The sequence below is a fragment of the Mastomys coucha genome, unplaced genomic scaffold (genome assembly GCF_008632895.1).
Source record: "Mastomys coucha isolate ucsf_1 unplaced genomic scaffold, UCSF_Mcou_1 pScaffold3, whole genome shotgun sequence".
Lineage (NCBI taxonomy): Eukaryota > Metazoa > Chordata > Mammalia > Rodentia > Muridae > Mastomys > Mastomys coucha.
Genome location: NW_022196909.1, coordinates 48,558,135 through 48,570,530, shown reverse-complemented (window position 1 = coordinate 48,570,530; position 12,396 = coordinate 48,558,135). Strand labels below are relative to the sequence as shown.

The following is a 12,396-nucleotide window of genomic DNA, read 5'->3' as shown; positions in this document are numbered from 1 at the left end:
GGGGGAGGATCAAGTGGGTTTTTTTGGGGGGGGGGAGATGCAAGTAAGATTGAGGGTTGGAAGCAAGGGCCAGGTAAAAATCCTGAGGGTGACTGGCCCTCATTAGGCCTATTGAGGAGTGAGATGCAATCCCTGGGTCTCATTTGCTTTCTTCACTTAATGGCTTTGACCCCTTCCCCCACCCCACCTCTTCTTCCCAGTCCCCCTCCCTGTCTCTGCTGTCCATCACTTATATCTTTCCCCCCATACGGTGTCCGTTTCTTATATGAGTCCCCCTTCTGTTCTTCGCCTGTATTGGTCCCTATCTCATATCTCTTCTCTCTCCCTCCCTCTCTTCTAATAATTACCTTAATACACACTGCTGCTCCTGGGGCCTCCCCCTGTCTCAGCCCCGCTGCCAAGTCTCTCTCACTCCCTTTGCCCCATGTTGGCTGAAACCTTCTGGTCCATTCCCTTGCCTTAGGCATACACCACCATCTTTACCATCTTCCTTTTCTCTTAGGTCCACGCTGTTACTTGTCCCTCAGCTCACTGTCTGTTTCCTACCCCACTTCCCATCTTGTCATATGGTCTGTGCTTATTTCCTCTTATTCTCCAACCTGGTGATTCCTCTCTTCTTGTCCCCTCTGCTTCCTGGGGTGATGGAGATTTGGGGGGGGTTACCAAAACATGGGTTTTGATGGTTGGTACAGGGCTCTAGGAATCCTTGTCTTGGACCCTTGTGGGACTTCTCATTCCAGTAAAAAATTTTCTCATTTCCCCTTTCTCTGCCATGTTCCATTGCCCCTTAGGACCATTAGCATTCTTAACTATAGACTGTGTGTGTGTGTGTGTGTGTGTGTGTGTGTGTGTGTGTGTGTGTGGAGCTGTACCTAAGCTAAGGCTCCCTCTGTCCCTTCCCTGTTCCCAGTAGAACAGTGTCCCTTGACGTCTAAGCTGCTTGCCCCAGCTGCAGCCTGGAGCAGCTCCTCTTGGGTTTTGGTATATTGTATATATCAACAGATTTTTCCTCTGGGCCCACCATGTGTTGAGGTGTACGAGGCCTCAAGTATCTGTGATCTAAATTGTGGGTGGTGGCTGTGGCTGAGCTGGTGGGTTGACTCCTAGTGGGGTTTTTTGTTGATGTTGGTTTGGGGGGGGCTTGTTGTCATTATTGTTTGTTTGTTTTCCCTACCACTGAGCTATAATGGCCAGACAGTGATCTTTGATATTTAGAGAAGATGAGTAGAGTCTCCAAGAAAGCATCAAGACAGTGAAATTCTGAAAGTAATTGTGAGGTCTAGGCACAATTCCCAGGTGTTCATCTTTCCGTCTGACCTGCAATTTGGGTAAATTTAAGGACTGTGTCTTGTCCATCACCATTCAGGGATGGACTTTCCCAAAGTTACTCTGGAACGAAGCTCCAAGGCCAGTTCTCCTGAAGTGTGCCCAAGTTAATTACCCCACACAGGTGATAGCACTGGATTTTTCTGCCTGTGAACATCCTCCAGTTGATCTCTTAAGCCTAGTTTTATCACTCCTATATCACTAATCTAACTTTTCTGACTCCCCCCAGGCCTTTCCTTCGCTGTGTCCCCATAAGTGGTATATGGCAACGATGCCACCAAGACAACATAGATAGAGCAGGGAGACCCTTGGGCACCTGAGCGTGCACAACTGTTGGTTCCATTTTTTTTTTTCCTGGAAATTTGTCTATCTTCACATCTCATCTTGGGAAGTTCCTCTGTTATCATGCTTGGCTCTCCCACTCTTTCCCTCACTCTTTCTTAAGTTCCTCACTGTGCCCAGTAACAGTCAGGTGTGGCTGTCAACCTGTAGAGTTGGCTCCTGTCCTGTCCTGAAGATTGGGTGGGGTCCTGAGCATGCTGTGGACAGAGAGGCCAGCCCAGTCTCTCTGGTCATCCAAGCAGTATTCTTACCACCTTCCCCCATCCTGATCCCTGCACAGCCAGGTGCTAAGAAGAGCTACCTTCTCCCTGGTAATGTCTCCCAAAGGACGAGCAGGGTAGGTGTAGGGAATTAAGGGAAGAAGAGAGGGGAGGCCTCCACACCTCTCTGAACATGTAAGCCCCCCCTTCCTCTCTTCCAAATGCTTAGTTCTCAGAATCTCATGACTCAAATATTCTTCAACACACCATCTTCTTTGCCACAGCTGGTACCTCATATTCTCCTACATGTGAGGCCACATCCATTGTAAGCCGCTTATTAATGCCCTTCCTCTCTGTGTCTTTTGCCAGTTTCATAAATCTCTACCCCTCAACATGAGTGAATGGGCAGAGTTTTCCCCTTCTCCTGCACCCAGTAAAATCCCTCTCTGTCATCTTTGAAGCCATGCTCATCCCCTTCCTGGAGCCCCCTATGATGCCACTCAGCATGAAGGGCCATCTCCCAACCCTTTAGAAACCACCAGGCACTTCACACCCAGAACCTCTTCAGGCAGGCAGTGGCCCCTTCCCCCTCTTTGCAGACTCTCCTTCCCACTTTAGGTTTCTACACCCAGACTATAGACCCTCCCTCACTGTCTGTGTGTCTCTGTCCCCCAGATGTACGGGGACCCCCTATGCACCGAACCCAATACGTTCATTCCCCATACGATCGTCCTGGTTGGAACCCTCGGTTCTGCATCATCTCGGGGAACCAGCTGCTCATGCTGGATGAGGATGAGGTGAGCGGGACGAGGAGGAGGTTGGGCAAAGTGGGAGACCACCAAGAGGACGATGGGGAGAGTCCTCTTTAGTGAGAGGGAGAGTGCCCCAAGAACAGGAAGGAAGAGAGACAGGAGGTGGGAGGAGGGTGGCCATTGGGGTTGTTATATACAGCCAGGGTGTTAAGAAGAGACAGCCCTTCTTTTGACTTTCGCTAGAGGGTCTTTGAGGCCATTGGCAGTGCTGTGGAAGGGCTATGGTTCTGGAGATTTGAGGGTGCCTCCTGATTTCACCCCATCCACATTGTGAGGGAGGGAAAGCGAGGAGCTTAAAGCAAGCGAGGAAAGGGGTCTTCCTACAAAGGAGTCGCCAGCTTTCTTCTCCCCTGCCTCTCCTAGCTCTTCTCCATCTCAGGGCACGGTGCAGGCAGAGACTGGGTGATCCTGAGGAAAGGCAAGGGAAGTGGGAGCAGCTGAAGGGACTGACGGACGACAGGGGTCACTGGGTTTTGGCATGAATGGGAATGAAAATGGTGTGAGCTTCAGACAGGTTTCCTTCCTCCTCTACAGGGCAGGCTGGGTTTCAGGAAAGGACATTGGAAGGAAGAGGCGGGCAGCTGGAGTGTAGGGAGCTGCATACAGGAGCAGGACTTGGACTGGCCAGGGGGAGGAGGTGGTTAGTGGTCATGTGAGGTCTATGAGTCCAAGGGGTGTTGGTTCCATAGTAGGAACAGGGCCCAATTCTGAAGGGTGAGGCCCCCAGGTGTAATTTGGGGAGCCATCTTTAGTCTGTAGGGTGTCCCGGGAGAGGCGATGAGAGTTGTGCCTAAACACTATGGGGGATGGAACTAGATTTGGGGCTAATCAGGGTGTAGTGGAGCCTTGAGGGCAGGTGAAAATGTGGACAGAGAATGTCTAGATCATGAAATAGAAGCGTCTGACAGGGAGCTTGGTAACGCTGGCTGCAGGTGAGGTGGCCTGGTGGACCAAAGTTTGGGGTACTGGAAGGCATTTGAGTGATTTGCTGTTGGCCATCAGCCTTGACTAAGGCTTTGGAATCCATTGGGTGGTCTGGGAAACAGAGCCAAGAAGAGTGGGAGCCAGTGCAGCAGTGCAGAGAAGGAAGGAATCAGACATGGAGACAGAGGGGACCCACCAGCCACCCGAGGCCAACAGGAATAGCCTGTCTGGTAGGAAGGTGGGAGTGGGAAGGCGAAGACGGAGCTGGAAGAGTGAAGGCCCTTGGGAAAGCTGGAACTGGGTGGATGGTGGGGCTGGGGCCTCGTGGGAGTCTAGCTTCTGGTAGGGGTGGAAGTTAGAATGACGACTCCCAGGGGGAGCTGAGGTGAGGCCCAGGGAGAGATAGGGCTGAGGGGAAGAGGGTAGAGGAGGGAGATGAAAAGGGGGGAGGTGACCAGGCCCTCTTGGGGGAGGGGAGGTTGGGTCCCAGTCTGGCCGCAAGCCGGGCTGTGGGAGGGAGACAAGCTGTGGAACTGATTATAAATGCAGCTGTGACAAGCTTGAGGGAGAGAAGGGGGCGAGGAAGGTAGGAGGTTGGGAGGGAAGCAGGGAGAATGGACGAACTGAAGGTCACAGGGAAACCAGACTCAGGAGGTAGCTAACTCCTGTGGATCTGCGGGAAGTGCTGAGTGGGGTTTGGGAGAATTCTCTAGACTGAAGAGAAATGGAGGGAGAGCAGGGAACGAGAAATCCCCTCACCAGGGCTAAGGGAAGTGGGCAGGGGTGGAACGGGCAGGTGGGCTGGCAAGGGGCCGGCCTTCCACGGAACGGGAGAGGAGGGTTGGCGCAGGCCCGTGGGGTCTGACACACTCCCCAATCCCCTAGATACACCCCCTTCTGATCCGCGACCGGAGGAGCGAGTCCAGCCGAAACAAACTGCTGAGACGCACCGTCTCTGTGCCAGTGGAGGGGCGGCCCCACGGCGAGCATGGTACGGCGGCCGAGCAGGCTCGTGCCCCGGACAGTCGCGGGGAGCGGGCGGGGGCAGAGAGCAGCCGTGATCCCGATCCCGAGGACAGGGCGCCCTCGTCCGGGCTGCGCGGGGTATCGGGGCTGTTGGTGAGCGGCCCCCGCGTGTCCACACACTGCTTAGCTTTGCTCGCTTTTTCCTCTCCAGCGGTGAAGTTTGACTGTTTCCCTGGTGCTTGTAAAAAAAAAAAAAAAAAAAAATCTGCTTAGCTCTTGAGTCTCCTGTCTGTGCTCCTGGCCCGGGCCCTAGCATCCTCCACCTGAGAACTTGGGAGTGACCTAGTCCCCGCTCTCCCCCAGACCCGTGTCCCGCTTGCGGGCTCCCATCTTTTTCCAGTTCTTCAGGCCTGTGGCCTTCCCTTCTTCTTTCTCCCTCAACTGATTCCGTTCTCTGCAGTGGTATCACTCCTTACTTTCTTATTTCTCCCCATTCTCATTTTCCATTCCCCCTTGATCCCCGTGTTCCACCCCTCTGCTCCGGGTGGAACTCCGTCAGACCCCCATCTTCTTACTGTCTCTCCAACTCTCTCCCTCTCTCCATCTGTCTCTTCCCCTTCCTCCTCCCTTCTGCCCCCCCACCCCCCTCTTTAGTCATTTAAAAAAAGATTTTTGTCTTCCTCTGAGAAGTTCGCTTAAAAGGTTTCCATGGGAACAGTGAGGGGAGATGAAGGCAGAGAACAGGGATCTGCAGCCAGCCAAGGTGCAGAGAGACGCCCTCAGTCCCCGGAAACCCCCTTGCCACTGCCCAGCTCCTCTGCATATCCCTTCCCCGACTCGAATCCAAGCCCATGAGACCCCTTTATCCCACCATCTCTTCCTCCCCATGGTCACGGGCTTCCTTAGAGAAGCAGAAGCCCGTGTTTTCCAGCCAGCTGCCTGCTGATTAGGTCTAGGCCTCAGTGCTCTTTGGGGGCCAGCTTTGGCACCCCAGGTCAGGGATGTGTGTCATTGTCATGGAAACTGGCATGAGGGTGTAGGTCGCATGCTGAGTCTAGCCAGGAGGCGGTGGTACAGAGTGTATAGAGGATGGGTGATGTCTGTCTGTCGTGTCCATGTCAGGGCATGTTTTTGGTTTGTGCAGTGTGTACCTGTGTGCACTGGGATGGTAACATGCTCACAGAGCGCGTTTGTCCATTGTCCTGCGGTTGGCCGCTCAGCCCACACAGTTCTCTGTCTCCTCAGAGTCCTCAGAGTGCGGAGGCCTTTGGTGTGGGTCTCCTGTGTTTTGGGTGAAGTTAAGGTGGCCTGTGAAGGTTACTGAATTGGGGTTAGTAAAGGCCGGGAATGGTTTCAGATATATATATATATATATTACATACATATATATATATATATATCTGGAGCAGGGTTTATTAGAAGTTAGTAGGTGGTGAACGCTTGGAATCTTCGGAGGGAAACAGAATGTGCAGAGGGCATGGAGAGTGTGCAGGGGACATAAGGGTTTTGGGATTTTGGGATTTTGGAAGCTCCACTTTGCAAAGGTGTTTGCTGAGGCTGTGGACGCTCCAGCCCGGGAGAGGTCGCCGGACCTTTGAGGGCATCGGAATCCAGGGCTCCTCCTCTGCTGGGTGGAGCTGCAAACCCTCACTCCCTTCAAGGGTTTCTCGCGCTCTCGCTCGCTCTCTCGCTCTCGCTCTCGCTCTCTCTCTCTCTCTCTCTCTCTCCTTTTGGGGGTGGGGGTCCTGTTCACGAGGCGATGATGGGAGGCCTAGTTGGTTTGGGGGGTCCCTCTGTCCTCCTCCCCCGTCTCCCTCGCGCTGTCTCCGGGCGACGGGGCTCGTGACAGAGGCGGCCACGGCAGCAGCGGTCGCCTAGCAACGGCGGCGGGGCCCGGGCAACGGCGGCAGCGGCGGGAGCGGCGGCGGAGGGAGCCGTTCCCGCGGCTGTCACCGCGCGGCCGTCCAGGCCGTCCCGGGCCCCGCCGCCGCCCCACCGCGTCGGGCGGCGCGAGCCGGGCCGCCGCCCCCTCTCCCTCCGCACCCGCCCCTCCCCCGCGCAGAGCCAGCCCCTCCCCCATCGGGGACACCCTCGACCCCCCGGGGGGCGGTGCGAGGTAAGGGCGGGGCCGAGCGGACGAAGCGCGCGCGTGGGGGGCCGCGCGCGTGGGGCGGGGGCGCGCGTGTGCGTGGGCACGGGAGGGGGCTGGGGAGGCCGCGGTGGCGGCGGCGGCGGCGGCAGCTGCTCCCTCCGCATGTTCTCGCTGCATCTTCCGAGTGGGGGGAGTTATGGTAACCAGAGGGGGGTGCAGTAGAGGTCGGGAGGGAGGGGGTCTGGGCAGCTTCCTGCTTTTGACCGCGCGTGGGGGCGGCTGGTGTGAGGGGGGTCTTGGAGCCCTACTGGAGGGCCAGCCCTGGTGTTTGCGTGTGTGATCTTGACCGTGGTTGTGCCCCTGTGTGTCGGTGCATGTGCACATGGGGCCCAATTCCTCTTGCACACGTGTAGCCAGCACTGTGCAGGTATGTCCTGTCTTGCCCCGCCTCTGCCAGTTAACAGCCTGAGGGGCCTGTGGGGCCAGCCACCCGTTTATGGGGAAGTCTGAGGCCGTACGAATTCATCTCACCTCTGACCCTGAGCGTGCACGTCCCGGTTGAGGCCAATGTGTAGGAATGTGTGGCTAGCCAGATGAGAATTTTCAGTGTCCCTGGTGGCAGGTGTGTGTCTTTGCATGTGTGTTCCAACACTGGCCTGAGAATCTGTGTCAGTCGCAGCATGAGTGTCCAGGGCGTGTCTGGATGTGGGTGGTGGTGTGCCGGTGGTAGGGATAAAAGTGTGTGAATGGTTCCCTGTAGTCTGGCCGAATGCATGAAACACCTTTGGGCTAGGCAGGTATCTCTGCCTGGTCCCTAGATGGGGACAGAAAAGCTTGACGAGAAAGAAGTGAAGGGGTGAAGAGAGAAGTAGGGATGAGAGTCACCAAGAAGAGGAGAGCAAGGGAGAACGACTGCCTTGAGAATGGGAATCTTAGAGAGCTGAGCTGGACTTGGCGGAAAGAGGGCAGAGGACAGGGAAGCTGGGAGGCAGCTGAAGAGCCAGGCCTTTCTGTGAAGCAGTCTGAGAGGGTGGAGGGGTGGATGCAGGAGGGCCCAGGCTGCCCTAGGGTCAGGCCTGGCTGGATTGCAGGAGGCCATCCAACCACGGAAACTGGTTCCTAGTGAGGCCTGTCACCACGGAGACTGCAGAGCTTGCCCTCCCCCCAGGTTCTCTCTGTTCCCTCTCTAGCCCAGCTCCTCATCTTCCTCTGGCTCCCTCTGAGAGCTGTCAGCTGGATATGGAGAAGAAAGGCTACAGGAAGGGTAGGGATCTGGGGGATTGGAGGGTAGGAGAAATGTTTGTGGGTGATGTCAAGATTAGAGACATTGGAGAGGCGGAGTCCAAGCCCTTGCTCTGTGTGTGTGTGTGTGTGTGTACAGGGTGTGTACTGTGTGGGTGTATGCACAATGCCTATGTTACGGGTCTGTGTAGGTGGCTGTTATGTGTGTGCATGAGTGTATATATCATGCAGGGATGGGACATGGAGACCCAGCATGGCAGTGTATGCTTTTCAGGTTTGCTGTGTGTGCATGGCTGTGTGCTTTTACTCTGTGTGTGTCACTGCAGGCTGCACTAATGACAGGATACCCCATGTTCTTGTCACTCTGCCCTCTAATGTGTGTCTGCCTCGCTCTTGTGTCAGAGTCCTTGGGAGCCTCCATGCACCTGTGACTTCATTTTAAGGTCCTGGCATTGTGTGTCTTTCCTCCAGGAACTATGCAAAGCAATTAGCAGATTTTGCCCCCTCTAGCCTGCTTTTAGTTCCAAAAGGAGATTTTAGTGGATTTAAATTTAAGGCCTCTATGCCTCTGTTAGAGATGCATGTGTGTGTGTGTGAAAATAATGGCTGACCCAGGTTCCCTGGAATGAGAGTAAGGCAGCCATACCTGAGAAATGGGGATGAGGAGGGAGCAGTGTGTGTGTGTGGGAGGGAGGCGCTTGGGGTGACAGAACACATTTGCTTCTCATTTTCTCTGTTTTATTTGTTCTGTTTTCCTGGTAGCCCCCACAGATGCTGGTGACTAGAGTCATGGAAAAGCTAGCAGAAAGCTGGGAGGGGGAGCGGGGAGCTGTCCCAAGTCAGTGAATGTGGTTGTACTGTTAATGTGAATGATGAGTGTCTGTACTTTAGGAGTGTGGCGCTCCCTTTATCTGACCACGGTCATGATGGCTGTATATCTGTATACTTGGTGCAGGGGTGACCCATGGGACCACAGTCTACTTAAGCATGTGTCTCAGGGTTTAGACGGACATGCTCCTGCCTGTGGGGCATGACTTGTCATAGGGTTATATGTCCATCTATGTAGTGTACTGCCCACACGGTGGCCGCATAGTCCACACCAGCAGTTCTCAATGTGGCTGTCTGAGTTCAAGTATGTACACTCCGTGGAGGTGCTCACAAACGTCTAGGCATGAGGGGTGTGTGGGCCTGGGGTCCTCACGCTCAAGGCTGTCTGTATGTCTCTGAAGCACACAGTTTCCCATTCGCTCTCCTAATGCGGCTGTGGTGTACACCGCTTCCCACTGCTTGGTGGATTTTTGTGATCTACACACGATTCCTGGGAGACTGAGAGGGTTCTTGTGCCTCGGGATCCAGACTTGCTTGTGTGTGCAAACCCGAGTCTGTCCATAGAAGGAGCAGGGAAGGGCCGACTGGCTCGGAGGCAGTGGGCAATCTCGAAGCAGACATGAAAACGTAGTGGGGCTTCCACTGTTCTCTTCTGGAACCTAGCGGGTTAACAATCCGTTCTTCCGGTGCCCCCCCATCCTGTAGCTTCTTGTTGCCATGGAGATGGTGGCCCCGCCCCTGATGCAGCACCAGCCCCCCCATTGGCTGCAGTGGTGACTGTGGGGCTGAGGGGGGAGCCCAGGCCTGGGCAGCCATTCTGGAGCTGGTGCCGGAGCTTGGCATTCCCCCCACTTTCATTCTCCTTCAGCCCTTCGGCCCCTCCAAATTCCCTAGCAGCAGACCTCCGGCTCCCTTCCTCTAAGCGCCTGCTCCTTTGATTCTTGGCAGGCTGAGCTTCATCCGCATTCACCTCCCCCTCCTTGCCAGCCTTTACTTGGAGTCCCCAGAATCCCACTGCCCTTCCTCCCCACTCCCCTGCATTCTTTTCTTCTCCTCTTCAACCATTCACTAGCACCGCAGTGCACGTGGAGCCGGCTCCTTCTCCCTGCTTCCCACCGATCCGTCTTCGGATCTTCAGTTCCCCTCCACTCAGCACAGGTCTCTTCTGAGACCTCCCCCTCCAGTCCTGGGAGGGGGTCATGGGAGGCAGCCCTGGACCTCCGGACAGACAGGGCCTCTGGGAGGTGTGGGGCAGGGGGAGGATGTACCTAGCTGCGAAAAGAGGAAAGCCCGTCCGTGGGCAATGACCTTTAACCCATCTCCCCCCAAGCAAGCCCCTTCTCTTGGGTGGGGGACAGGCAACTGAGCCTCCCTGGGCCGTGGGTCATCTTCATTAGGGAGGTTTTACTGACCCTCCTGACTATGCCCCTCTGCTGACTGCCTGTCCCAGTCATGGGCTTAAGGCCTCCCACCCCGACCCCGTCAGGGGGCTCCGGCTCAGGTTCCTTGCCCCCTCCTTCCCACCGCCAGCCTCTCCGCCGCCGCTGCTCTTCTTGCTGCTTTCCGGGGGGTAGGTGAGGCCGGAGCTGAGGGACTGAGGGAGGTGGCTAATACACTGGCCCAGGGTGGAAGTCGGGACTCACTGTTCCCCAGCCCCTCCCCCAACTCTCCTTCGGGCCCTTTCCTCCCCTCCAGAATACCACTTGGGTCGCTCGAGGAGGAAGAGTGTCCCAGGGGGGAAACAGTACAGCATGGAGGCCGCCCCCGCTGCGCCCTTCCGGCCCTCGGTGAGTGAATGCAAGTGCCTGCCAGCTGTGGCTCAGCCTGGCCCCAGCTCTCCCAGCCCCAGCTGGAGCCCCAGGATTCTAAAAAAGAGGACCAAGGAAGAGTGTGCGAGTATCCCCACCTCTTTGGTTTACCCCTTCTTGGCTCTGCCCCCTACTTCTTGGGCCAGCCCTCCCACCTTTTCCAAGCTAGTTTGTGTGTTTGTGTATCTGCTCACATCATACAGCACCCGTGGGAGCAAGGAAGACAAACTGGTGTCAGGGCTCCTGTCCCCTTTCCTCTTCTCCATGTTCTTCCAGGGATTCCCTGCCAGCTGAGGGTGTCCAGGGAGGCTCTGGGCTGCTCCAGTCACCCCTATTCCCATTTGCTCCCCAGCAAGGCTTCCTGAGCCGGAGGCTAAAAAGCTCTATCAAACGTACAAAGTCACAACCCAAACTTGACCGGACCAGCAGCTTTCGACAGATCCTGCCTCGCTTCCGAAGCGCTGACCATGACCGGTATGTACTGGACCTGAATCGAGATGGGGAGTGAGCCAAGTGGGGGATTCCCTGAGAACAAAAGTTAACGGGCTCATGTTGGTCGGGGTGCAAGAGACATCGGAGAGGAGCTGGCCTAAGCAGTGGGTAGCCCCGGAAAGAGGTGGTGAAAAGGGAGGACCTGCTGAGGCAGGGAAGGAGGTGAAGGTGAAGCCAAGGAGGGCAGGAGGGCTCCCACTCCAGGTAGGACAGTACAGACAGACTAGTGACAGAGCTTTCTGGGTGGTGAGAAGGAGCCAATAGGACTCAGGTGGGAGGTGAAGAAGGATAGGGATTAAGGGCAGCAGGCGGGATATGGGTGAGGGATAGCTGGTGTTGACTGATGAGGATGAGGGCTCCGAGAGCCCAGGAGCAGGGCTGGTGAGGGGCCATAGAACAATAGGAACAGGAGTGTCATGTCTGGTATGCAGGTAACAGAATGGGCAAAGGCTAGGGTTAATCCAAGGCCTGAGGAAGAAGACCTGGCTGCGTGCCTTTGTCCTTCTCTGGGCTTCCCCTAGTCCATTCACTCCCTGGAGAGAGTCTGTCCTTTTCCCTTGTGTCTGGCTGTCCTAGGGACTGAGCAGGGTGGGAAGGTTGGGATCAGGTGGGTCACACCTTTCCCTGCCCCCTTCCAAGTAACCAGCGCTGGATTTGGGGCTGGAGGGGGGGGTGAGGGCATGGTATTCCTGGCCGCGGGGGCGGGGGGGGGGCCGGGGGAGCGTGGTGCTGACGGCAGCCAGAGCCTGTGATGACGGGGCTGCTATAAATAACTTCATGGAGGCTCCCACACCCGAGCTCCCCTCCTGCTTCCCCATGCTCTCCATCTTGGTCCCCTACCCATTTCCACACCACTTGCTATCCTTTCTCCCCTCCACAGATACCTCAGCCCCGTTTACCCTGTGCTCCTGGCGCAGCGCTGTCCTCTGCCAGTGGACGCGCCAGAGCACGCTTGCTCTTCCTCAGCTTCCTGCACCTGCTTTTGCCTCCTCTTCCTCCCAAGTCTGTTTCCAGCCTCTGACCTTTATCCTGCCCCATTCTGCCCCCTTATTCTCCTGGGTCTTTCTCTCTATCTCCTGGCCGTACTAAAAATTCACTTCATTTATAGTTTGAATCATAAAATATTTATTAGGCGCTAACTGTGTGCCACATCCAAAGCAGGCATTACTGTATTTCCTCTGTGACTCGAGTCTTTGCTTCCAATTTTTTCCTCTATATTGAGATTCTGGTTTCTGGAGTCACCTAGACATGTCTAGGCCATTTTGTTTTTTCCTTTTCTCTTTTCTTTCTTTGTTTTTTCTTTTTCTTTTTCTTTTTTCTTTTGCTGTTGTTGTTTTGTTTTCGACATGGTTTGTTTCTGCTTT

The 12,396-nt window shown here is 55.5% G+C and overlaps 2 protein-coding genes across 24 annotated transcripts in view; one reads left to right on the top strand and one right to left on the bottom strand.

Moving 5' to 3' along the window:
- The window catches only part of Cuta (cutA divalent cation tolerance homolog), a 9,283-nt gene extending 4,615 nt beyond the window's left edge, over window positions 1-4,668 (bottom strand). Inside the window, exon 1 of the mRNA XM_031348625.1 lies at window positions 4,555-4,668. The gene's annotated coding sequence lies outside the window, so the exon portion shown is untranslated. The remainder of the gene's footprint in view (window positions 1-4,554) is intronic.
- Syngap1 (synaptic Ras GTPase activating protein 1) overlaps window positions 1-12,396 on the top strand; it is a 30,282-nt gene that overhangs the window by 1,255 nt on the left and 16,631 nt on the right. For 9 of the 23 annotated variants that reach the window (XR_004112560.1, XR_004112559.1, XM_031348597.1 and 6 more), the window contains exons 1-4: window positions 6,290-6,439; window positions 6,554-6,686; window positions 10,428-10,519; window positions 10,893-11,014. Coding sequence is in view for 19 of the 23 variants with exons in the window: in XM_031348597.1 (XP_031204457.1) it covers window positions 10,484-10,519; window positions 10,893-11,014 (158 nt within the window). In the remaining 4 variants the exon portion in view is untranslated. Of the gene's footprint in view, window positions 1-2,543; window positions 2,666-4,489; window positions 4,596-4,703; window positions 4,724-6,289; window positions 6,440-6,472; window positions 6,687-6,765; window positions 6,862-8,703; window positions 10,307-10,427; window positions 10,520-10,892; window positions 11,015-12,396 lie in introns of those variants that run through there. The other 14 variants (XM_031348605.1, XM_031348606.1, XM_031348604.1 and 11 more) reach the window with 8 other exon arrangements.